Source organism: Cavia porcellus, unplaced genomic scaffold (genome assembly GCF_034190915.1).
Source record: "Cavia porcellus strain 051 isolate PalLab524CR breed Dunkin Hartley unplaced genomic scaffold, mCavPor4.1 scaffold_12, whole genome shotgun sequence".
NCBI lineage: Eukaryota > Metazoa > Chordata > Mammalia > Rodentia > Caviidae > Cavia > Cavia porcellus.
This window is the reverse complement of record NW_026947495.1, coordinates 53,372,584-53,398,178: the sequence shown is the minus strand read 5'-3', so window position 1 is coordinate 53,398,178 and position 25,595 is coordinate 53,372,584. Positions and strand designations below refer to the sequence as shown.

Sequence of the window (25,595 nt, the reverse complement as noted above, 5' to 3'; positions counted from 1 at the left end):
AAATAAACTTCTAAAATTGAGGCAGCTGTCCACATTCATATATGAGCACAGTGTGCTGCTCAGAAAGAGGACATAAAGCTCCTACATGTTTCTTTGTAACAGCTACAGAGATAGGAAATACTATTTTGTAGCATGAACTGTATTCTAGAGAGCATTTTTGTTTTGGTTTTGGTCTTTTTGAGACAGGGTCTTGCTCTGCAGTTCAGGCTGACCTTGAGCTCACTTTGTAGCCCAGGCTGGTCTCAAACTCACAACAATCCTCCTGCCTCAGCCTCCTGAGTGCTGGGATTACAGGCGTGAGCCCCCACACCCGGAGCATTTTTAATTGTAGGATTTAGTCTTTTGTTTACTTCTCTTGATATATGTATGGTGTGGCAGAAGAGAAGGGAGGCCCATTGAAAAACCACTTGTGACAAGGTACTAGAGTGGCCTAAGAACTACAGTCAACCAGGAAGGTGAGGGTAATGCAGGGGCTGACCACAGGGCAGAGCTTGAAAATCTACTCACAATTTTGACCTCAGGATCACACAGTTCTAGACAACTGACCTTTCCCCACCTGTACCAGAGGCTCCTGCTGTGAAAGCATAGAGGACCCCAAACGTGACCAACTGCCCAGAAGAGGACAGAGAGGGGCCATGTGAAAATAGGTACGCTGCAGGGTGAGATTCCCAGGCTCCTGTCCTGGTCAAATTCCGGAGAGCCAGTAGCTCGGTTTGGATCTCTAGTTAAGAAATGAGAGACTCATTTTTACTGACATGTACATTTCCTGGTGGCACAAAATGGGCTTCCCTGCTTACCCCAAACCCTGGACCTACACTTCCATCTTGAGCTCAGGACCTCTGTACGGTGTTTCAGTGCCTTTGTACTATGTGTGAACTGCCAATTTAGGAGTCTCAGGCATTTGAGGGAAGCAGGTGATACAGAAGAGTTTTCAGTGTTCTTTAAAGATTGATAAAGACCCAGTGACTGCCTTGACCTGTTGACATTTGTGAGTGAAAACAGAAGTCTGTGTCAACAGTTGACATCTTTGGAAAGCAAAACAAAGAACTGGGAAGTATCTAGAAGATCTGGGGTGAGAAAGGGAAGCAAAAATGAGGTGGTAATATGCAAATGTACCACTTACCCAGATGAATGTAATTATGTATGACAAATATATACTACTAAATCAAATGAATATCAAATTGGGTATGCAAGTTCCTATAAAAATAGGTCCTGAATTACCATTAGGATCTGACAATCACTGTTTGCAATGATCTCGTGCATTTATTTATTTATTTGTTTATTTATTTATTTATGGCATGGCACTGGGATTTGAGGCCAAAGTCTTCACATCAAGCTGTGTCCTTAGCCCCCCTTTTAATTTTAAGACAGTCTTGATAACTAAATTCCTAAATTCCTTGCTCACACTCCCCCAGGGCTGAGATTGCAGGTATGCACCACTGTACACAGCATGAGGAGCTGTCAGTGTTTTCTCTCAAGTTTCAGACAGTAAAAATAGTGGGTTTTGTGGTCCTTCCAATCTATATCATGTCTACTTCCATATTCCATGGTAACACAACAGGAATCTCAGCTATTTATGTAAAGAAACAGATGTGGCTATGTTTCAATAAAACTTTATTTTTAAAAATACACTGTACCTACTTTGTCCTGCAGGTTGTACTTTGCTGCTCTTGGTCTAGTCTGTCTAACAGTGTGTTAGATCTGTGAGATCAGCTAATCCATAATACTTTATTATGTGATGCTACAGCTAAGAAATGTTAAAAATTCTGTGACTTGAGAAATCTGTACTGTGCTCTTTAGGATTTTGTGGGCCTCCTCACATAGATGGTATCTGCACTTTCCAAATCCAAAAAAGGTTGTGGTGGTTCTAAATGCTTCATTTGGGGTACACCCAGTTTATTAGCCCAGGGCTGTCATTATTCCAAGCATTTTGTGAAGGCGTCCCTGCTAAACTAATGTCCATGTGGCTCAGGAAAGGATGATGACTGTCCCTTTTTCCCCCGCTTTCGCCTCCCTTTCTGTCTCCTCCTTTCTCCCCTTTCCTCCACCTCCCTTTTCCTAGAATTTATGATGTGACAAAAGAGGCAAATAAGAACATAATAATAAGAATGTAATAATTGGGTTGAACCAACACTAGGATTTAAGTCTCTTCCGAGCTATGTAGGACTTTTTAACTCTTAAAATTTTTAAATTTTTTTCTGGTCTTGGGTATTAAACCCCAGACCTTTGCATTGATCTGTAATCCAGTCCCTTTTGCTTTGTATTTTGAAATAGGGCACCAAGTTGCTCAGTTGTCCATGCTGGAATCAAATTGATGTTCCTGCCTCTGCCTTCCAGTGTGTTGGAATTACAGGCATGTGCCACAACATCCAGCTCAATTAAATATAGATTTTTAGGGTGCTTTCGCAGTTACTGTGTAGCCTTGCTTTATCTATTGAAGATAAACATACTCTAAGAATAATTGTCAAAACAATAACTAATAGTTAATGAAATTGTTTTATGGACACTTATGATCAATATTACTCTTGTTTTACAGTAAGCCTATGATGGACTTGCTGATATTCCTGTGTGCACAGTATCACTTAAATCCATCAAGCTACACAATTGATCTGCTGTCAGCTGAGAAGAATAACATTAAATTTAAGCCAAATACACCTATAGGAATGTTGGATGTAGAGAAAGTGATTTTAAAGCCAAAAAATTTGGATAAGAAAAAACCTACACCTATAATACCAGAGGTAAGGATTCCACCATAGATTATAATGACTATTGACTAAGATATTAAGTTGATTTTTTTAGTCAATACCTAACCCTCATTATAAATGAAATAAAAATTGAATTTCTAATCAAATTTGATCTGAACATGATTATCATTTTATATTAGACCACTTAATTTAAGATTTAGTTGGTTATTTATCCTTGGATCACCTAGAATTGGGGAAATACTTTAGATATCAAATGCTATAATGTGAACTGTAATATATCAAAGGCTGACCAGAATGGGTGTGCTGTGTTTTAAGTTGGTTTTTAAAAAATGTTACACATAAAGTTTTAGAATTTTTAATGAAATTTTTTGTACTAATTTATTAAAATAATATTTTGGCTCCTAATAAGTGGCAGTTATAATTTCCTCATGCCTGAATTATTGTTATTTATGCTACTCAGTGACTCAGTTTTCTTTATAATTTTTAACCCAAACAGTTCTAGTATAACCAGTTCTTTATATGTACAAAAATACATATTTTATATATGGATATATTTTTTCTTTTGCAGTTCTGAAGATTAGATTCAGCACATTGCACATGTAGGCAGATGCCATACCATTGAGCTACATCCCCAGGCCCTTAAATCAGCTCCTTATAAAATTACACTGTCATAGTGTAGAAGTTTTTGGTATTAAATTCTTTTATCAGAAATACCAACCATTTTTCATGTCATAAATTATATGAAATTTTACATAGTTTTAAATTGTTGTTTATCTACATATTATTTAAATATTAGTATTTTCATTTTTTAAAAATATTATGAAACATTTACCAAAAAAGTTAGCAGGGTCTTTTATATTAAAATTTTCACTTTTATATGTGATTGAATATTAAATATTATCTAAGATATTGAGTTACTACTGTCTAGGTATGTTCTTATTTTTGCGTATCTGTGCCATTTGTCATGCTGGAAGTAGTTTATGCTGACAGTGTAGATTATCAGTCTCGAAGCCCCTCGATTATACTTAAGATTTTTATGAATGAATGTCTTTGAGAATCTGTAAACTGTAAATTTCACTTAGCATACCCAAATGTTGCTAAGGTTCTACATATTTACAAGATGTAATTCAGTTACATCAAGATGATGAGATTCTTTAAAGATTCCTAGTAACTCTGAATTACTCGTGTTAACTAAATAAAAGTTTTAGTACTATTATATTTAAATTAGTCGGTGTATAATAGTAACAATAACAAAAGCTACTCACGATCACTACTTTTTATTTACTGATTATGACAAATACTATAAAGCTCATTTTGTCTTATTTTGTCCTACTTTGAGTAGAGAAAACAAAAATTTTAGGTTCGTTTCCACAATTTTCACAGAGACAGCTGAGAAGCCATTCAAAATATAAATATTGCTTAAAGGACAGAAGAAAGCATGCATAATTATTTTTATGTATAGTTCCTAATTTTACAGAACATGTTTTAAGAAAAACGTAGAAATAGTAGTACTAGATATGAGGCTTTTGTTCCTTTTGGATTTGGATCTACTTACTGTTTTATGGTACAGAGGTTGTGAATTTAATTTAGATGATTTAATAAACTAATTTTTTGATAGAATTTGCTTTAGGTTTAGGAAGTAACATTACTGAAAAGGAATTTTACACCAGAATAGGGGAGAATTGTCTGTTGTATAAATATGTCATTGCAGATCAATTTCTTATTCCAGACAGCATCATGGAAAGTTTGTTTTAGTAAATTTGTGCTAAACTGTAGTTTTAATCTGCATTTCAGAAAACTGTGAGAGTAGTGATCAATTTTAAGAAAACACAAAAGGCCATAGTGAGAGTCAGTCCACATGCATCGCTTCAAGAACTTGTTCCTACGATATGTAGCAAGTGTGAGTTTGACCCGTCTCACACCTTGTTGCTGAAAGATTATCAATCTCAGGAACCATTGGATTTGACGAAGTCTCTTAATGACCTGGGACTGAGAGAATTATATGCCATGGATGTCAGTGGAGGTGAGTTAGACTTTTTGTGTTACTCATTTACCTGAATATATATTTATGTGCGTGTGTGCACATTATGTCTATGTTATATGTGGATATATAATATCTATATGTTATATATGGATATATATAATATAGGGATATATATGTAATATATATGTGTGTGTTCTCAGTTTCACGATGGCAAGTTAATTGATCCTTTAGGCAAGTAAATACATGCCATTGGGGAAAAGAAGAAAAAATTAAATGTAGATAAATAACAAATAATTTTAGTTACTGAAATTTGAATAAAGCCTGTCTTTTTAGGGGACATTTACATTTTATAGTTTTCTATGTACCTATGAATTTTTATTCTATATACCTATGGATTTCTGTATACCTATGAATTCTGTATACCTATGGATTTTTTTTTTCTTGTTTCTTCCTCTCTTTGGCCTCTTTCTCCTCCGGTGTCTCTCCTTCCCTTTTTTTCAGGCATGGGAGTCTTAGTTAGCTGTGCAGGCTTCTCTTGCAACTTGAGCTCAAGGGATCCTCATGCTTTAGCCCCAAGTAGTTAGGACTAAATTTTCATGCCCATCATGTCTGGCTTTTTGGTTTCATTTAGCATAATTCTTTGTGGCTTTTATATTTAAACAGAAAATAAAATTTACATGTGAATTCATTGTTTTTCTAGTCAGGTAGACTCCCTATGGTTTTGTGTTGGTTTAATTATAATTCAAGGATAGAAGTTTCTTGCCAGTTGTTTTCTAAAAATAAATAAATAAATAGGTTTATAAAATGAATCAACCCCCCTAGAATTTTCAAATAGCTTATGACTTTAATCTATAGAAACAATGTAATGTATTAAAATTTGGAGATCTTAGATAATGTTGATTTGTATGATATCTAAGGCAGTCTTATTCAACGCAAATCCATTTTACTAGGATAAAGAATAGTTTGGTGGAGATCGTTACATACGTTATGCACAAAGAAGTTCAAAACTTAATGTTGTGATGTTATGTAACCTGTGGATTACTTTTAAACCCAGTGTTGTTTTATACTTGAACAAGCATGATCTGTACAGTCAATTTACCTCTTTTACCTGCTCCTTCAATAGCCACTTCTGTCACTGCCTTCAGTAAGTCATCTTTACAAGGTAAGATGTGAATCACTAGAGGCTGCAACTTGTAACATGCAATTGGATAAATTGAAAATAAGCTTCTAGTATAACCTGCTTTCCTAACATTACTAATATGCATATTCTGAAAGAGACTCTTAGAAAATCTTTGGTTTTTATTTCTGAAAAATAATTTATAAGTTCCCCTTCTTGATTTCTAAATTCATAGTTGCACCATCCTAGATGTGTGAGAAAACGTATGCCTTACTCTCATACAAGAAAAACAATTTCACCAGGGTCTTTTGGGGAGGAGGATACAATTGCTAATAGTTTGGTACTGTGGTAGGATCTTAGATGATTTCCACTGAACAGTTGTTCAGAAAAATGACAATACACTGACCAAAGGACTTTTTCTTTTGCAGCCATTAAATTGTGAACACTTCGTAATAACAGGAAAATGCTTATGCTAGAATTGTTTTTAAAACATAGAAATATATTTAAAACAATATAGAAAAACATTTTTATGTGAAATCTGAAAGTAAATACATAAAAAATTTTAATAGTAGTTACCTTTGGGTGATAGGGCTGTGAACTACTTTTCATATTTCTTTATTATAGGATTTTATAATAAGCATGTATTACATTCCTGGAGAAAAACTTTATTAAAAATTGTCCAATAAACTCTGGAAGACTTTTTTTTTTTGCCCATTAAAAAGGGCAGGCTTAGATAATTGATTACTCTAATAATTACCACCCTCCTTTACAAAGAACCTTAATAAACTGTACATTACATGTTATTGCAATCTGCTTTGTTATTTCCAGTTTTCCTGAAGCACACTGATAACACTCTGTTCCAAGAATTAAACCACATAACCAACAGTGTCGACTGTTTGTTATCTGTGGCTGTCTTGAAAACTAGCCTGATCCAAGTTGGAAATTCTTAGGACCTATGTTGTATACTGGCCAAGAATCAGACATAGGTATTTTAATGCTGAGACATTGTTGGCTTTGTCAAGCTTGTAGGGATAGTAGCCTTATCTGTCTGGATCTTGCCTTTCCACTTCTAGAGAAATTATTTATTTATTTATTTATTTATTTATTATTATTATTTTTTTATTTAAGAGGAAAAAGAGAAAAACACAAAACAAACCAAAGCGGCGTAAGGGTACATGCAATACAGAACTACAAAACAAAACAAAACAAAACAAAACAAAACAACATAACAGTAAGAAATCACCTGCTAGTAGATTACACACTATCTTCTTGAAAATAGTTCCTCAAATCACAGTATCAAAGAACACAAGGTGGACATTCAAACAGGGAGACTGCAAACAGCTGTGTTCAATGTTCCAAAAACATTGATAAAGTCAGCTATTTAACACCCCCAAACACACTTGCTGTTATATCCGTTAGAGCTCTTTTTCTTTTTTTTTTTTTCCCTCTCTTTTTTACAACAAAATTTACACATCTTGGATTTTATTACTCCTTAGTGCTTATTACTTTCTTGGGGGGGGGGGAAGAATACAGTCAAATATGGCAAAACAAAGCTGTCAGTCAATACCAAGGATAGACATAGCACATGGTGTAGAACAGAGTACAAGTTTATCAACAATGGTTATCAACGTTGTCCCTTGTTTCCTTAAAAAGAATTGTCTATCTTATTAGATATTATAAAGTTGGACAAAACAGTAGAGAACAAGACCAATAAAACTTAGGCATTGTAAACATTACAGGACTTCCAAAGAAGACACTAGTCAAACCAGAATGGGTATCTTAGTGAATCTTATTGTCTTCAAAGTAGTTGCCTATGTCTTCAAACTTGATACTATCATATAGAATGGAACAGAGTCTAATCAGTCAAAACAAGATCGTGGGAGTACTAAAGGACTTCAAAACAAGTTAATAGGAAATCGAAAAGAGTTACTATTTATATATCCTAATTTTTTTGAATTTTTTCTTTAATTAAGACAAACATAAGAAATGACTAAATAATTTTTTTGAAACAATAAGGGGGAGATTGAGATAAAACAGGACATAACAATATAACAATAGAGGTCACAGCATGACTGTTTCAACAACCTAGTACTTCACCACCTTATAACCTGACTTAATAGTAGTTACCATAGTGTCTTTTTCCTTGAAATATTTGGATAAAACTTCATATACTCTAGCTTCAAATATTTTCATATCAAGAAGCCCAGAATAAAGCCTTTCTAATTAATGAGTGAAAACTTTATAAGGCTTCAAGGCCACCTAATGGGGAATCATGATTACCACATATTTTTATATATTTGAATCATTATTTACATTAGGGAAACTATTCGGTATTCACACATGCGAGATTGATTTATTTCACTAATGAGTATGGTCTCAAGCTGCGCCCATTTATTGATAAATATCTCAATGTGATCCTTCTTTATAGCTGAATAATACTCCATTGTATAGAAATACCACAACTTTTTTATCCATTCCTCAGTTGATGGGCACTTGGGTTGTTTCCAAGATCTGGCGATTACAAATTGTGCTGCTATAAACATAGGTGCACATATATCACTGTGGTATGATGCTTTCAGTTCTTCTGGGAATATGCCTAGAAGTGGAATAGCTGGAATAAATGGGATTTCCAGTCCCAACTTTTTGAGAAATCTCCAGACAGATCTCCACAAAGGCTGTACCAGTCTACACTCCCACCAGCAGTGCAGGAGAGTTCCTTTTTCCCCACAGCCTCTCCAGCATTTGTTGTCGGTTTTCTTGATCCTAGCCATTCTTTCAGGAGTGAGATGGTATCTCAGTGTGGTTTTAATTTGCATTTCTCTAATGACCAATGATGATGAGCATTTTTTCATGTATTTATTTGCCATTTGCATTTCTTCATCTGAGAATTGCATATTCATCTCAGATGCCCATTTTTGGATTGGATCTTTGAATTTCGGAGGTCTGAGTTTCTTTAATTCTTTATATGTTTTAGACAAGAGGCCCTTGTCTGAGAGAGAGTTCACTAAAATCTTTTCCCAGTTTGTGGGTTTTCTTTTCACTATGCTGGAGATTTCTTTTGACATGCAGAAACTTTTTAATAAGAAGTGGTCCCAGTTATTGATTCTGGGAAGTATTTCCCGTGCGGTTTGAGTCCTGTTCATGAATTCTTTACCTACTCCTATGTCTCCAAGGTTTCTACCTATTTTGTCTTCCAATAGATTTAGTGTTTCTGTTTTAATATTCAGATCTTTGACCCATTTAGATTTTAATTTAGTACATGGTGATAGACATGGGTCTAGCTTTAGTTTTCGGCAAATGGAGAGCCAGTTTTTCCAGCACCATTTATTAAAGAGACTGTCGTTCTTCCAGTGAACCTGCTTGGCTCCTTTATCAAAAATAAGGTGGTTGAGTGTGTTTGTAGTTGTGGTTGTATCTTCTAATCTATTCCACTGATCTTCAGCTCTGTTTTGATTCCAATACCATGTTGATTTTACTACTGTTGCTTTGTAGTATAACTTCAAGTCAGGGATTGTGATGCCTCCTGCTTTGTCTTTGCTGCTTAGAATTGCCTTTGCGATTCTAGGTCTCTTCTGGTTCCAGATGAAATTTAGGAGTGATTTCTCTAGATCTATAAGGTATGTTGATGGTATTTCTATTGGGATTGCATTGAATCTGTATAACAGTTTTGGGAGAATGGCCATTTTCACAATGTTTGTTCTTCCTATCCATGAGCAAGGGATGTCTTTCCATTTTCTGAGATCATCTTCAATTTCCTTTTTCAGTGTATTATAATTTTCACTGTATAAGTCTTTCACTTCTTTCGTAAGAGTAATTCCTAAATATTTCATTTTTTTGCTTGCTAATGTGAATAGTCCAGTTTCTCTTATTTCCCTCTCTGTAATTTTGTTGTTCGTGTATAGGAATGCTATTGATTTCTGAGTATTGATTTTGTATCCAGCCACATTACTGAATTTATTTATTGTATCTAAGAGTATTTCAATGGAGTTTAGGGGGTCTTCTATGTAGAGTATCCTGTCATCTGCAAACAATGATAATTTAACTTCTTCTTTTCCTATCTTTACCCCTTTTATTTCTCTTTCTTGCCTAATTGCTCTGGCTAGTACTTCCAGTACTATATTAAATAGGAGTGGTGATAAAGGACATCCTTGTCTTGTACCCAATTTTAAAGTAAAGGCTTTCAATTTTTGGCCATTTAGTATGATGCTGGCTGTTGGTTTGTCATAAATGGCCTTTATTATATTGAGGTAAAGACCATTTATTCCAATTTTCTGTAAAGTTCTTATCATGAATAAGTGTTGGACCTTATCGAAGGCTTTTTCTGCATCTATAGAGATGATCATGTGATTCTTATTTTTGGCTTTATTGATATGGTGGATTACATTTATTGATTTGCGTATGTTGAACCATCCTTGCATTCCTGGGATGAATCCCACTTGGTCATGGTGTATAATCTTCTTGATGATTTGCTGGATCCTATTTGCCAATATTTTATTGAGGATTTTTGCATCTGTGTTCATTAGGGAGATCGGTCTATAGTTCTCTTTTATAGTTGGGTCTTTCTCAGGTTTTGGTACTAGAGTAATATTTGCTTCCAGGAATGACTTAGGAAGGATTGCTTCCCTTTCAATTTCATTGAATAGTTTGAGGAGTGTCGGCATTAGGTCTTCTTTATATTTCTTGTAGAATTCTGCAGTGAATCCATCTGGGCCTGGGCTCTTCTTGGTGGGCAAGGACCCAATTACATTCTCAATTTCATTAGCAGAGATTGGGTTATTCAACAGTTTTATATCCTCTTGATCTAGCTTTGGTACTTCATATGCTTGTAAGAATCTGTCTATTTCTTCTGTGTTATCAAACTTTTGAGAGTAGAGGTTTTCGAAATAGGTGTTGATGATCCTCTGTATTTCTATTGGGTCTGTAGTGATTTCTCCTTTTTCATTTCTTATTGCATGAATTTGAGCTTTTTCTTTCCTTTTTTTAATAAGGTTGGCTAGGGGCTTATCGATTTTATTTATTCTTTCAAAGAACCAACTCTTTGATTCGTTGATTCTTTGGATTGTTTTCTTAGTCTCTATTGCATTGATTTCTGCTCTGATTTTTATAATTTCCTCTCTTCTTTTGGCTTTGGGCTTGACTTGCTCTTCTTTTTCTAGCTGTTTGAGGTGTAGCATCAAGTTATTTATTTGTATTCGTTCTGTTTTCCTGATGTGGGATCTCAGTGCAATAAATTTTCCTCTCAGAACGGCTTTCATTGCATCCCACAGATTCCGGTAAGTTGTATCTGCATTTTCATTTTCTTTTAGGTATTGTTTAATTTCTTCTTTAATTTCTTCTGTGACCCACTGATTACTCAAGAGTGTGTTATTTAGTTTCCATGTGTTTGCGGAATTTTTGCAGTATCCTTTGTCATTAATTTCTAATTTCAGAGCGCTATGATCCAATAATATGCAAGGGATGATTTCAACTCTTTTGCATTTGCTTAAATATGTTCTGTGAGCTAATATATGGTCTATTTTAGAAAATGATCCATGTACTGCTGAGAAGAATGTGTATTCTGATGTTGTTGGGTGGAACATTCTGTATATGTCTATCAAACCCATTTGTTCACAGGTGTGATTCAGTTCTGTTATTTCTTTGCTCATTTTCTGTCTGGTTGATCTGTCCCTTGGTGTCAGTGGTGTATTAAGGTCTCCTGTTACAATTGTGTTACTGATAATTTGAGTTTTCATTTCTGTTAATAATTGTTTTATATAACTGGGTGCTCTGGAGTTTGGTGCGTATATATTTAAGATAGTTATCTCTTCCTCTTGGAGTTTTCCCCTTACGAGTATGTAGTGACCTTCTTTGTCCTTTATGGTCATTGTTGGTTTAAAGTTCACGTTGTCTGCAAACAGAATGGCTACTCCTGCCTTTTTTTGGATTCCTGCTGCATGAAGAATTGTTTTCCATCCTTTGACTTTCAGTCTGTGAGTATCTTTCTGGGTTAGATGGGTTTCCTGTAAACAGCATATGGTTGGATTTTGTTTCTTGATCCATTCTGCTAGTCTGTTTCTTTTGATTGGTGCATTGAGACCATTTACATTAATGGTTATTACTGTTAAATGCTGGTTAATTGTAGGAATGTTATCTCTCTGTTGTTGCATCTTTATCTTTCTGTTCTGTTTAATTATTTGCTTTGCTTAGTGCTTTTTTCCTTTGTGTATCTAAACTGTCTTTCAATATTTTTTGCAGGGTTGGTTTGGTGTTCATGAAGTTCTTCAGCTGTTCTTTGTCATGGAAGTATCGTATTGCACCATCTATTTTGAATGATAGTTTTGCAGGATATATCAGTCTTGGTTGGAAATCATTTTGCTTTAGGATCTGGAATACTTCACTCCATGCTCTTCTTGACTTTATCGTTTGTGCTGAGAAGTCTGCTGTGATTCTGATAGGTTTTCCTTTATAAGTGATTTGTCTTTTCTCTCTGACAGCTTTTAATAATCTATTCTTGTGTTGGATTTCTGGGATGGTGACTATTATATGTCTGGGTGTAGTTTTATTTTGGTTATGACTGTTTGGAGTTCTATATGCTTCACTGATCCTGATGTCAGTTTCTGATCTCATGCTTGGGAAATTTTCAGCTATTACTTCTCTAAATATCCTCCTGACATCCTTCATGTTGTCTCCCTCTCTTTCATTAATCCCTATCATTCTTATGCTATTCTTCTTTGCATCGTCTTGCAGTTGTTGAATTGTTGTTTCCTGGTTCCTTGTTATTTTCAAAAGATCTTTCCTTTCCTATTCACTAGCTGCAATCCTGTCTTCAAGGTCTGAAATTCTATCTTCACTTTCATTAAGGCGGTTTTTACAACTTTCAGTGGAGTTTTTTATTTCCTGTATATCTCTGTGCATCTGCATTTTGTATTCTGTTTGTTTCTTATATTGCTCGTCTAGGGATTCTATCTTTTTGTTTAGTTCCTCCAATTTTTTATCTGTGTTTTCTTTAGATATATTTAGAATCTCTTTCATTTCTTTTATCATTTCTTCTTTTATCTGGGAGATTATTTCGAGTTTGAATTTCTTTAAAGCTTCCTGGAGTTGCTTGTCAATTTCAGTGGCTATTGTGTCCGATATATGAGGTGGATGGGATATATTTTCTTCTATATACATCGCTCCTAGGGTTTCTTGAGATGGGCTGGAGGTTTGAGGTTGTAATTTGGTCTTTCGTTTTGTCATTTTCCTATATTTCTGTGTTTCAAGTGTTATTTGAAAGCTTCCTCAGGATCTGTTGAAAATCCCCTTCTATGTTTGGACTCTGGCTCTGAGACTCTGGCGCCGCGCTACCCCAAGCCATTAGGCCTACAGAACCAGTGGCCCTCCTCTGCCTGCTCAGAACTCTGCAGTTCCAGACAAGCTGGGCCTCAGGGACACTGTGCGCCCACCTGCCCCTTGGAAGCTCCACAGTTCTTCAATCGCAGCCGGGTTAGGGTACTCACCACAGGCCACAGTGCTTCAGCAACCTGTGGACCCTCCCTGGTTGCAGAGATATCCACAGTCCTCCAGACGCATGGAGAGGCCGATGCAGGCACCCCAAATCTGCCCAGCTCCTCCTCTGCAGACCAATGGCCAGGCGCGGCAGCTAAACAGGCTGGGCTAGGCTGGTATGTGGGCCAGCCCACCTATCGGGAGCTCAGCAGGTCTCCAAGTGAAGCCGGAATGGGGAGGCTGATGTGGAAGCCTCAAACCCACCTCTCCCCTTCACTGCACCTGGAAGCCTGAGGGAACTCCAGCAGTCTGGGTGCAGATATCCAGAGTCCTCCAGACACGCAGAGAGGCCAGTGAGGGCACCCCAGATCTGCCCAGCTCCTCCTCTGCAGGCCTATGGCCAGGCGCGGCAGCTAAACCGGCTGGGCTAGGCTGGTAGTGTGGGCCAGCCTACCTATGGGGAGCTCAGCAGGTCTCCAAGTGAAGCTGGGAATGGGGAGGCTGATGTGGAAGCCTCAAACCCACCTCTCTCTTTCACTGCACCTGGAAGCCTGAGGGAACTCCAGCAGTCTGGGCGCAGATATCCAGAGTCCTCCAGACACACAGAGAGGCCAGTGAGGGCACCCCAGATCTGCCCAGCTCCTCCTCTGCAGACCTATGGCCAGGCGCGGCAGCTAAACAGGCTGGGCTAGGCTGGTAGTGTGGGCCAGCCCACCTATGGGGAGCTCAGCATGTCTCCAAATGAAGCCGGGGAATGGGGAGGCTGATGTGGAAGCCTCAAATCCACCTCTCTCCTTCTCTGCACCTGGAAGCCTGAGGGAACTCCAGCAGTCTGGGCACAGATATCCAGAGTCCTCCAGACACGCAGGGAGGCCAGTGAGGGCACCCCAGATCTGCCCAGCTCCTCCTCTGCAGACCTATGGCCAGGCGCGGCAGCTAAACAGGCTGGGCTAGGCTGGTAGTGTGGGCCAGCCCACCTATCGGGAGCTCAGCAGGTCTCCAAATGAAGCCGGGAATGGGGAGGCTGATGTGGAAGCCTCAAACCCACCTCTCTCCTTCACTGCACCTGGAAGCCTGAGGGAACTCCAGCAGTCTGGGCGCAGATATCCAGAGTCCTCCAGACACGCAGAGAGGGCAGTGAGGGCACCCCAGATCTGCCCACCTCCTCCTCTGCAGACCTATGGCCAGGCGCGGCAGCTAAACAGGCTGGGCTCTAGAGAAATAATTTAAACACTGGAAAAAGGGATGTCTGTACTTCTTTCCAGGAACTTGTATTCTGTAACTTGTACTTGGCTTTTGCTGTTCACTTTACCACATGTGTAACCCTAAGCAAATTCCCTAATGTTTTTAGGCTCATTTTGAGGGTGTCGAATGCATTGATTTCTAATATTCTTTTCAGGCATGGAAGGAGTAAATGTTGTGAACACAACCTTAAGAGCTTGGAATAGTAAAAATAAGACAGCTCTTTTGCAGTATCAGCATCTACAGTGTCAATCCCAATGTTGTAAATGTTTATCTCTTTCTTAGTTGTTATTTCATTTTATTTCTTTATTGGTATCATCAAAAGATTTTGAACTTTGTATACAGTTACTTTTACGCTCTCTTCTAAAAAGAGGAAATTAAAGTACTTGAGTTATTTGTCTAAGCTCAAGTATTCACATGACTTGTGTTTAACTCTCACTTTCAGTCCTCCTTACATAGAGCTGTAAATGAAGACAGATCAGTTAGTGTGGAGGATGACCAGTTGTCTGAAAATCAACATTTGAAATAGTCTTATATTTATCCTACTATGCCACCATATGAATTTTCAACTTACTATTCTAACTAAATTTAATTGTATGTCTCTGTTCATTTGGTAGAAGATTCTGTCTTTAAATGAAAGGGACAAAAAAAATCACAGGCATTATAAATAATGTTTAAATGGATACTATCCATTCAATACTATCATTTCAATGATAGTAATTGCAATACTATCATTTAATGCATGTGTGTCTAAATTATTCAAAGCGGTGTTCTCTTGTTTCTTAGATGTGAAATGGGGTAAACCTCTGCTTATGTTTCTTACATATGGTGGCAGGTAAATGCTAACATCACCAAAATGAGACACCAGGCTCAGAATAGCTTATGGTGCCTCCTTCAAAGGGTTATTCTAAGAAATAAATCAGGTATATGTAAAAATCTTTAAGCACAAAGTGGTGTTCACATATTCATCACTATTAATTGTTAGCATCTTTGTGTCAAATGTAAGCTGCTTATTTATATTTATCAGAGTTGAGTTTTAGTTTATTAAAAATAGTTTTCCTTATATGTATTGATTTTAACTGTCTTTGCTTTCCTAGAGTAGTCCCTATATTTATTTAGTTTTTTAAACATTTTAAAATCATTTAATATACATTCACTGCTAAGTTCTGCTTTAGCTATATCTAATTTTGATACATAGTGCTTTGTTTCCAGTATCATTGAAATTATATTGTGATTCGCCATAAAATCCAATGTTACTTTATAGAGGTAATGTTTTTAAATTTTACTCCTTGTCTGTGTTCCGAAATTTTCAGTTCATTTATTGAAGAAATCAGGTCACTTACTTGTCTTATAGTTTGTCTTATTCAAAGTTTTATTTATGCACCCTGTAGTATCACTTCACATGTTTCTTTTCTCCATCTATTTTTTGTGAATTAACTATTAAATTTAAAGATGTTGCCAGGTTTTGGAGATGGCATTTTTGAGAGTACCTCAGAAGAGCTAGGCATAGTGGCACTCACCTGTAATACCAGCTACTGAGGAGGCTGAGACAGTAGGATCACATGAATCCTGGAGTTCAACCCCAGCGATGTAGCTTGCGTCAATGAGGGGGTGGGTGGGAATCTGTTACTCACTTGTAATCTTAGCACTCTAGAGGAATGAAGCAGGAGAGTCAAATTCAAGCCTAACCATGGCAACTTCATGAGACTGTCTCAATATTGAGGAGGAAGAAGAGGAGGAGACAGAGGAGAGGAAAAAGAAAAGAATAACAAAACCCATTCATAGGTGGTATTTCATATGTCAGTTAGCAGACTCAAATAACAAGTTACCTTGTCTGGCATTGACTATTAATAATTGTGTCTGCATCTTGACTAGGAGTTGAAAAAGAATGATACTGTGCAGGAAACACTTCTTTATTAGCTGAGATATCTCTACAAGCAAGCCTGCTCATACAAGCTGTTTTATAATATATATAGGATTTAGTCAGAAAAAGGAACAGGTAATGGTGCATTATTTTTCTCCAGTAGTTTTTAAATGATGGACTGATACTCTACCAAGATACAGCAGTAAGGATGAGTTTTGGTTATTTTTTTTTTTACTATAATGAGTGCATAGAATTGATCATCTGTGGTGTTTCCTTTGATGTAGTTAGACAATGATGCCCAAAATAGTCCTGATTTTTACCAACAAAAACCATCTTAGGTTGGTTCCTGAGTGCTTTTTCCACCACCCCTAGTAGGCTTTGACAGCTTTCTTTGTAGTATGACTTTGTTTCAAACTCATTTTGCACATATTTGATACCAACAGAAGATCAGCCATTCTTAAGCAATTATTTCTTTTAGTGTGGAATGGAATTAGAAACATTCTGAGCCATACTGGGTTGGTGCTGGTGGATTTGTCATGGTGGGTAAGGTCCTTTATTGACACAGGTACTTATTTTTGGAAACATTTAAAAAAATATTTTGGTTGCAACCTTGAGGTTTGACATTTGAATTCTGATTAAATTTGGTCTTCTCCACTTCACTGTTACTGTTTGGAGGTAGTTGCTTCTCCACAGGTGGTGGATGCTGTCTTGTGTATTGCACTGTATGTAGTCTCCTTACCAGCTCTGACCCAGTCATGCCCTTAACACATTCCCCCGACTCCAGGCCAGTCACAATCAATATTGTCCCCAGCGATTATGATCAGGTGTGGTCTGGGAAAGAAAATTTCCCCTATTTAAAAACAACGGGATTAATTATTTAGGTTTTTTTCTTTTTTTAAGACAGGGTATAGTTTAGGGTGGCCTTGAACTCATGATGATCCTCCTCCTGAGAGTGCTGGGATTACTGGTGTGCACCATAATGCCCAGCTAAAGAACAACTGGAGCAAACAAATAACATTTAAGAAATATTTTACAAAGTGCTAGTCAGGTTCACTGCTCCCTTAGGGCCTGGTGGGAGTTAGTTCCACAGACCTTTCCCTTCTTGCAGATACCAAAAGTTACAGATGCTTAAAGCTCTGATGGTATTTTCCTATAACCTATGCACACCCTCCTATATACTTTAAATCATCTTTAAATTTCTTATAATGCCTAATACGATACAAATGCTATATAAATAGTTCTGTCCTGTAAATGCTATATAAAGTATACATATTTTATATTTTGGAGAGTAAAATATTTCATGATAGTTTAGTGTTGAGAAAAAATTGTAGTCAAAGTAAAGGCAAACTGGTAGCAATGTCATATCTTCTTTATTTAATTTTAATTGTACTTGCAAAATGTTGGTAATTGCTTTGCAACACAGATTGAGTCATGAAGAACTGAGTGTATAGCCTAACTGAGTGCTGGCTGTGAAAACTGGTATGTCTTGGTTTCTTTAAGCTTTATTTCTGCTGTGAGGTAGCAGCAATATTTGCTAGTTGCCTTGAGAATTTAATGATACAGCATAGAGCCTGGATTATAGCAGACTATAATTAGTAGCTTTTATCATTACATGTTTTTAAAGGAAAAAGAAGAAAACATTGGAAGTGAGCATTCAGCACTGCTTATGAAAGTTAAGACACTTTTCTTCCTTTTCAGAGTCTTCTCAAGTATCACCAAACCTAGATATCATGAAGGAGAAAGAAAGTAAGGGGTTTTTCAGCTTTTTTCAACGCAGTAAGAAAAAGCGGGAGCAAGTAAGTATTTTCTTATCTACCACTGCCTAAAATTAATCAAGTCTTTTAAAAAAAATATCAGTGCTTTTCGTCTTGAAATTACATGCAGACACTGTCTTTATTCTTTTACTAGACTGCGAGTGCTCCTGCAACTCCTCTAATAAATAAGCACCGCCCAACTTTTGTGAGATCCAATACCCTCTCCAGGCCATATGTGTCCAACACCCTGCCATCCGATGCACCCAAGAAGAGGCGGGCCCCACTGCCACCCATGCTGGCATCGCAGATTGCACCACAGGACCTTGAGCAGCCCCAGGAGAGAGCAGGCTCTTCCGTGGTGAAGTCCACAGGCGTGGAGGAAGCTGATGAGGTGGGCTGTTTTGTTTTATTTGTATGTTTTAAGGATGCAGGGAATCATCTGTTTTTTTCTTTTACCTGACTTGTTGTTTTCCACACAATTCTGAAGAAAGTTAGTAACAGATATTAATATGTAGTAAAATGAACAGCTAGTTCCTAATAACATTTGCACCAGAAGAGAGTATGTGTAGCTCTGCCATGTAATGAAGAATAAATTTAATTTAAGTAGTTTTCATTTTTAGGCAAGTAAATGGTGTATAAATCTAGTCATTGTTTCCTAAAACCCAACAGGGTCCCTTGCTTGGTGCATTTGAAATACTCATTTTCAAACACATATTCTTTTTAAGAACTAGCCGTCTTTTTTTTTTTTTTTTTTTTTTCTTTTTTTTAAAGTTAAACTGGCCATCTTTGATATGTTCATGGGTTTCTACCTGCAGGTATCTTCTTGGCCTGACTTTGGGATTCTCCAGGGAAATCTCCAGTGTCAACCTGTATATTGATAGTCTGTTTTTTAAATGGGTTTTTAAATGAAAATACTACAATTCCTTGCTGAGACAAAATACCCAACACCCACAACTTATATGAGGAGAATCCCCTGCTCCAAGTCCATAGTCCCTGCTCCAAGGCAGGGAGGCATGCAGGCAGGCAGCGGAGGGCTGCTCACTGCATGGAGGCGGGAAGCAGAGTGTGAAGGAGGAGCAGCAAAGAGAGACTCTTCCTGGCCGTGACTCGGCACCCCTGTCTTCCGACCAGATCCCACCTCCTAACCGCAAGTCAGCTGTAAACTCAGCAGTGGACTCATTCAGTGATGATTATCACATCCCCTGATCCAGTTATTTCCCACAAATCCCATCCATGAGTATTAAGAAGCTGTGGAGGCACATCCAGATATAAACCATAATAGCTAGGTTCAAAGCATTGTTCTAGGTGTACCTTTTCTTCAAAGCTTTGCTAATTTATTTCTTTCCTTTAATCTGAGTATACCATTTCATGGGAATCCATTCGCAAACTATTTTTTTTTATATCTATACAACCTCTGCATTCCTTTATTTATGCAGAATGACAGTGTTTTTAGGTAAATGTGATTGTGAGGCCGTATATTCTGTTGCTGTTCATAAGAGAGAATAACTTACATGACTTTGAAAACAAATTTTATTTTGAGATACTTGAGATAGTACATTTCTTGTATCTCATTGAAGTATGCTATTTCTGTCTTGGAAATTTACTAAGTTTAATGCTCAAGCAAGCAAGCAGTTCCCAAACACCTAATATATATTTGTGTCTTAACTTAAAATATATTTTTCTTTAGTTTGTAAATTATCATATGTGTCTTTAGAAAGCAGCAACTCAAATAGAAATGAACTTTTAAAATGCTCACTCTAAGGAGGTTCTTGGAAAATCACCTGTTCAACTCTCATTTCTATAAGATTTTCTTGTATAATTTAGTATTTGTAGCATAAAGTCCAATTTTATAAATCAGAAGGAGAATAATTTTTTAATGGTAGAATTGTATCCTGTCTTCTGGGTAGCTGCTTATTGTTAGAGGAAGCTTGAGAAGCCAGAGAATGGTGATTCTCGAATTCACTTCTCAAATATGTAGGAGCAGTGCTTTCTCAGGGGAATCATGCTGGTCAGAGACTCAGAAATGGTAAGCCGACAGCGGGCCTGGGCCCGGGCAAGAAACAGACAGAAACTAAGCAGGGAAAATCGAGGCCAAGTCAGGCTCCAGTGACTTTTTTTGTGCTTGTAGTATCCTTAAATTTCTTCATAGGGAACTGTAGCATTTTCAGGATTGTTTCATATTTTTGATTAACATAAAAGTGCATGATAAGAATATAAATGATTATATTACTCTCAGGTGGCTACCAAAGTATTTTGACTTTGGTGTGGAAGTATTCTTAGCTCCTGCTCACTGCTCTTTATTATAGCTGTCCTCATTCAATCTGTTCCGGTAAACTTCCTTTGTACTTGGATCCCCAAGAGGTCTAGCTTGTCTTTATAATAGTCTGCATCTTAAAACTCCACTTCCAATGACCTTGCTGAAAGCTCTTTCTTTTGATTCTCACCCTCTGCTCTATGAGCAGTTGATGCCCCTCTGTTAAGTAATATTTTTTTTTTTTAGTATGTTGCCTTTGGCAAAGTACACATCTTTATATAATTTTCTAATTATTTTTCCTTTTGATCTGGACATCTGGGTTGTTCTTTGATGTATTGTTCAGAAGGACCCAGAATTATTTGTTTTTTCTTAGAGAAGCCAAAGAACCATTTTTTATTTATTCATTACAGAATTTTTTAATAATTAAGCTACGGGTATGTTTTTTAGTGTGAGTATACACATGCACACACATAAACTTGTGCCTTCCAAGCATCTCAGCACATTACATTTGTGATCGTATTTTATATGATTAATTTCTCACTTTCTTTGTCTTGATACTGTTCTTACATCTCAACTCTGCTGTTTTTTCTTGCTATTTCCTTTAGCCATTTTCTAAGTAGAGATACTGGAATACATGATCTTATTTATATGTTCTGCATTATTTAGGAAGGACATCTTTTTTTTTTTTTTTTTTTTTTTTTTTGGTCAAATTCATGGACTTAAGGATCTCAACTATGGTGATCTGAATATTGTCCCCTAAGAGATATGTCCATGTCCTAATCCCCAGTTCCTATAATTAAGATGACCTTATTAGAAATAGGTTTTTATAGATGTAGTTAAGGATTTAGAGAAGAGAACTTGGTTTGGGGCTGAGCCCAAATCCTATGACTGGTATTCTGTGAAGAGACAGCACACAGGTGTGGAGACAGGAGGAGCAGGTCCTGTGAAGGTGAAGGCAGAGGTTGGAGCTCGAGCCCACAGAAGCCCAGAGAGACCAGCGGAATACGACCTAATGCCTTTTGAGGATAAAAGACCCTGAGATGCTGTTATTTTAGGTTTCTGGACCTCGGAACCACGGAGGAGTAACTTGCTATTGTTTAAACGGTTCAGTCAGAATAATTTGTGGTGGTAACCCATGATACTAATGACATCAGTTTTGTAATTACAGTCCTGGTTGTAGTTTGAACTCTTGGATAGTTACTGACTTATCACTACATGAAAAATCAGCAAATTTAGAGCTATCTTCAGTTTTTTCTTTCCAACTGAGAAGCCCTACTATTTTTTTCTTACTTGTTACTTTTGCCTTTTTCCTGACTTTTTTCTTTTTTTTCACATCCACTTAAAGACCGATTCTTCCTGCAGTCTCACTTTCTTATATCTTGCATTCCCTCTTAAAGCCATTGCTAAAGAAATCCTGTGCAAAGACTAAGGAGAGAACCAGTATTTAACTTGTCTTCAGCATGTTCTGAGTGTGGCAAACTGCCATGTTTATATTTCTTAATTATTACTTCCCAGTTGAGAATCTTTAGTCAGCTGTAATTTTCTGAATCTCAAATTCTTTACAAACTGATCATAATTTTACTTTTAAGCTTTAATTCCTCTTCACTTTTAGGACGGTTTTTAACTTCAGAAGATTTGACTCATTATGGAATGACTCTGCCTCTTCATGTCTGTCTATCTCTTCTGTTGATTCATTCTTTTTTTACTTTCTCTGAAGTTATGTCTCTTGTACTTTTTCTTTTTTTTTTTTTTTATTTAAAGAAAAGGAAACGAAAAAAAAAATACATGGAGATTAAAAAAAAAGGGTAGAAATAATTCTAAATTACAGACAAACAAAAGGTAAGAAATTGCCAGTTGATAAGTTACAAATTGTCATCTTCGAAATGGCTGTTCAGGTTATAGAATTAAAGTATATAGAATGACATTCAAAAAAAAAAATGACCCTACAAACCATTCTGCTCTATGGCCGAACAAAAGCTCCGTAATATGATTATCAGTCCCACCTATTTGTTTTACATCTCTAAGAGGATAAGGTTAACCATATCAAAACAGAACAGAACATTTTAAAAAAAAATAAAAAACAATTTAAAGAAGTACAGATTTCAAAGCAAGTCCACTGGAGATCTACCTTATCTAACTGTCTCTAGCTTCTTACAAATAGTTGTCCCTAACTTCACCCACTTTCTATACTTATTGCATATTATAGAACAAATCAAATCATTACAGGATGATGGAGTCTTTTTAGGTCCTCAAGTTCCAGATTAGGGAAGACATTTCCAACTACCATCGCATCTCTCATTCTCTTTGTGATAGCCGTCCCCATCTCTGCATATGCTGAAGTTGAGCTGAAGAAACCAGTCCAGAGTCATTTTAATCAGCAAGCAATAGATTGCTAGAATTTATATTATAATGCTACAAAATAAGCCTCGGGTTTTTCAGGTCTCTTCCTCAGAGTATTTGTTCCTATCCTCTCTGTATTATAGGGAAAACCAAGTCATAACAAGACAGCGAAACAATTTCCTAGATAAACATGCAATGGATAAGACTTATAAAATTATAATATAAATGATCTTCCGTAGCTACTATGTTTTCTCTTGTTATTTTCAATAGATTTGTCAACAACACTGGCTTATTATAGTTAAATATACTATCACCTATTTTTATAAAAACTTATCTTTGACTGCATTGTAGTATTTGAGAGCTGTTACTGATTCATACCAGTATGGATATCCTTTACATCCTGTCATGCTCAGAGTAGTTTCCTCTACTTTTAGGGTTGATTCTAACACGCATACCGATTTCAAATAGGATCAGTCAAGGCCAACCAATGGTCTTATGATTCAGATACAATTAAGATCAGTCATAGTAAGACAATGTAAGTAATACAGGATTTCAGCTTAAGTCAATAGGAAAATAAGGATAGTTACCATGGTATAACCTGCTATTTTTGGTTCTAGAGGTCTGTGTCCTCAAATCTGATATGAGTGGACAGACCAGAACAAATTTAATTCAATCTAAATATGGCACTAGGACTACTGTGTCTTTTAAATCGTTATACACCATTAGCAATGACCTCTGCTTTTTTTTTTAAAATATAGTTTCAGAGCTGTCTCTACCAAACACTAGCTTACCGTCTCTGCCTCATGTCTGCTACTCCACTTTTCTGCTATAATTTGTCCACCTTATTCCCTCATTCCATGGTCTGCCCCGTACACTGAGGCCTCTCTGCCACTGTAGCTGTAATCCTGATATCTCTTCCTCTCTTTCTCTGTAATGTCCTTCAGCGCTCTCTGTAGGGTTGGATTGGTGGCCACGAACTCCCACAGTTCCTCCTTGTATTGAAAGTATCTTATTTCTTCATTAATTTTTAGAGAGAGTTTTGACGGATATATGAACTTAGGTTGCATATTTTTTTCCTTCAGGACTTGGAATATTTCTCCCCACTCCCTTCTTGACTTAAGAGTTTGTGTTGATAAGTCTGCTGTTATTTTGATAGATTTCCCGTTATAGGTAACCTGCATCCTTTCTCTGGCTGCTTTTAATATTCTGTTTTTTTGGTGGATTTCTGGGATCTCGATTATTATATGCCTAGGCGTAGATCTGTTTTGGTTGTAGGTAGCTGGCGTTCTGTATGCTTCTTTTATCTGGATATCATTTCTTTTTGCTATACGTGGGAAATTTTGCTTTAATATCTCTGTGAATATTTTTTGTATTTCATTTTTGGATGTTCCTGCTTCCTCACTCACATTCTTTATTCTTAGGTTATGAATCTTTTTATCATCTTCCAGTTTTAGAATTGCTTCTTTCTGGTTCCTTGTTATTTTTAAGAGGCTTTTTCTTTCACGTTCATAAGCCCTAAATCTCTCTTCAAGTTTCAGAAGGTTGTCTTTAGTTTCTGTCAAGGCATTTTGCCAATATTCAATGGAGTTCTGAGTTTCCTGATATTCTCTTTGGATCTGTTTCATGTATTCTAAGTTATGCTTAAATTCTTCTTCAGATGCTTCTCTTTCTTTTCTGATTTCCTCAGTTCTTCCATCTGTGTTCTCTTGGGCGGGGCTTGTCATTTCTTTAATTAATCTCTTTATATCTTGCCTCACTTGGATCAGGAGTACATCTTTAAATTCCTCTATGAGATCATGTAAGTACTTTTTAATTTCGGCTGATGCTGTGTCTAGTAGAGGATGGTTACTGTGCTTGTTCTCTTCAGTGTTTAGTTCTCTTGGGTTTAATTTCTCCTGTTGAACAGCTGGAGGTTTTTTTTTATTTTTATCTCTTGTCATGTTTCTGGTTTCTTTCAGACTGTCCTGGAGTTCTCTGGCCCTCTCCGAATTGCTTAGGGCCTTTCAGAAGCGTGCTGGCTTGAGTTTTTGCTGTCCTCCCCAATTTGCTGTTATCTGGGATAGGCTGGGATGTAGGGGCGGTACAGTCTAGTCTCTAGCCTCTAGCCTCTGTGTCAGTTAGTTCATAAATTAGGCTGTACTTTCTGGTTGTCACTGAGTTGTGACTATTTTGTATCTGCTTATTGGGCCCCAAGCAGAGGCTTGGTTTAGCCCCAGAAGCTCCTGCCAGTTCTCTTTGAATCAGAAGCAGCTGAGTAGTGGCACAGGATTCTGCCCAGGTCCCAGCCGTTCTCTTCCAAACCTCTCTGTGATAGGTGCACCAGAAAAGCAGATCTGCCCAAAACAAAGATGGCTCCCACTAAGTTCTCTGTGTGGAGCTGAAGCCAACAAGTAATCAGGCTCTGCCAGGACTCAAGATGTCTTCCACCAGCCCTCCCTACAGGGGGACCTGGTGATGTTACCAAGCTGCGATTTCTGCCGCCAGGCTAATATGTCTGCAGCAGACTCTGTGTTATTGATTTCCCCGTGGTGGCGGGCCAGCTGTTCTCTGGTCAAACACAGCAGCGGCGGGGTTTTCTGTACTCACCAGAGTCCGGTGCAAGTCCTCGTTCCGGGACCGCCGCACACCAAGCTGTCCACTTTTCCCCCACTCGCGGCTCAGCGCTGACCAGTCAGATTTCTGTGCACCGTTTAGATTTGAATCGCCAGAGCTTTGTACATCCGCTCTGGTGCAGCGGTGCAGAACTGGCTGCTACTTGGAGTCTCGATCTGGGTCTCAGTTTCCCGCGGTCTCCAAAAGCAACTCAGCTTTTCGTGCTGGGTCCACGAGTCTGTTTGTTGATTTAAGGGCGCGGGATTTGTAGCCTCC

General features: G+C 37.3%; 1 protein-coding gene and 1 long non-coding RNA gene across 7 annotated transcripts in view; one reads left to right on the top strand and one right to left on the bottom strand.

The window, feature by feature from the left end:
- LOC106025445 (uncharacterized) overlaps window positions 1–25,595 on the bottom strand; it is a 102,563-nt gene that overhangs the window by 12,215 nt on the left and 64,753 nt on the right. The gene's annotated exons all lie outside the window — the stretch shown is intronic.
- Window positions 1–25,595, top strand: part of Cobll1 (cordon-bleu WH2 repeat protein like 1) — a 154,074-nt gene that overhangs the window by 93,723 nt on the left and 34,756 nt on the right. For 3 of the 5 annotated variants that reach the window (XM_063259181.1, XM_063259183.1, XM_023561029.2), the window contains exons 4-8: window positions 2,537–2,738; window positions 4,500–4,728; window positions 5,813–5,851; window positions 18,078–18,175; window positions 18,288–18,524. In XM_063259181.1, coding sequence (XP_063115251.1) covers window positions 2,537–2,738; window positions 4,500–4,728; window positions 5,813–5,851; window positions 18,078–18,175; window positions 18,288–18,524 — 805 coding nt within the window. The remainder of the gene's footprint in view (window positions 1–2,536; window positions 2,739–4,499; window positions 4,729–5,812; window positions 5,852–18,077; window positions 18,176–18,287; window positions 18,525–25,595) is intronic. The other 2 variants (XM_063259184.1, XM_063259182.1) reach the window with 1 other exon arrangement.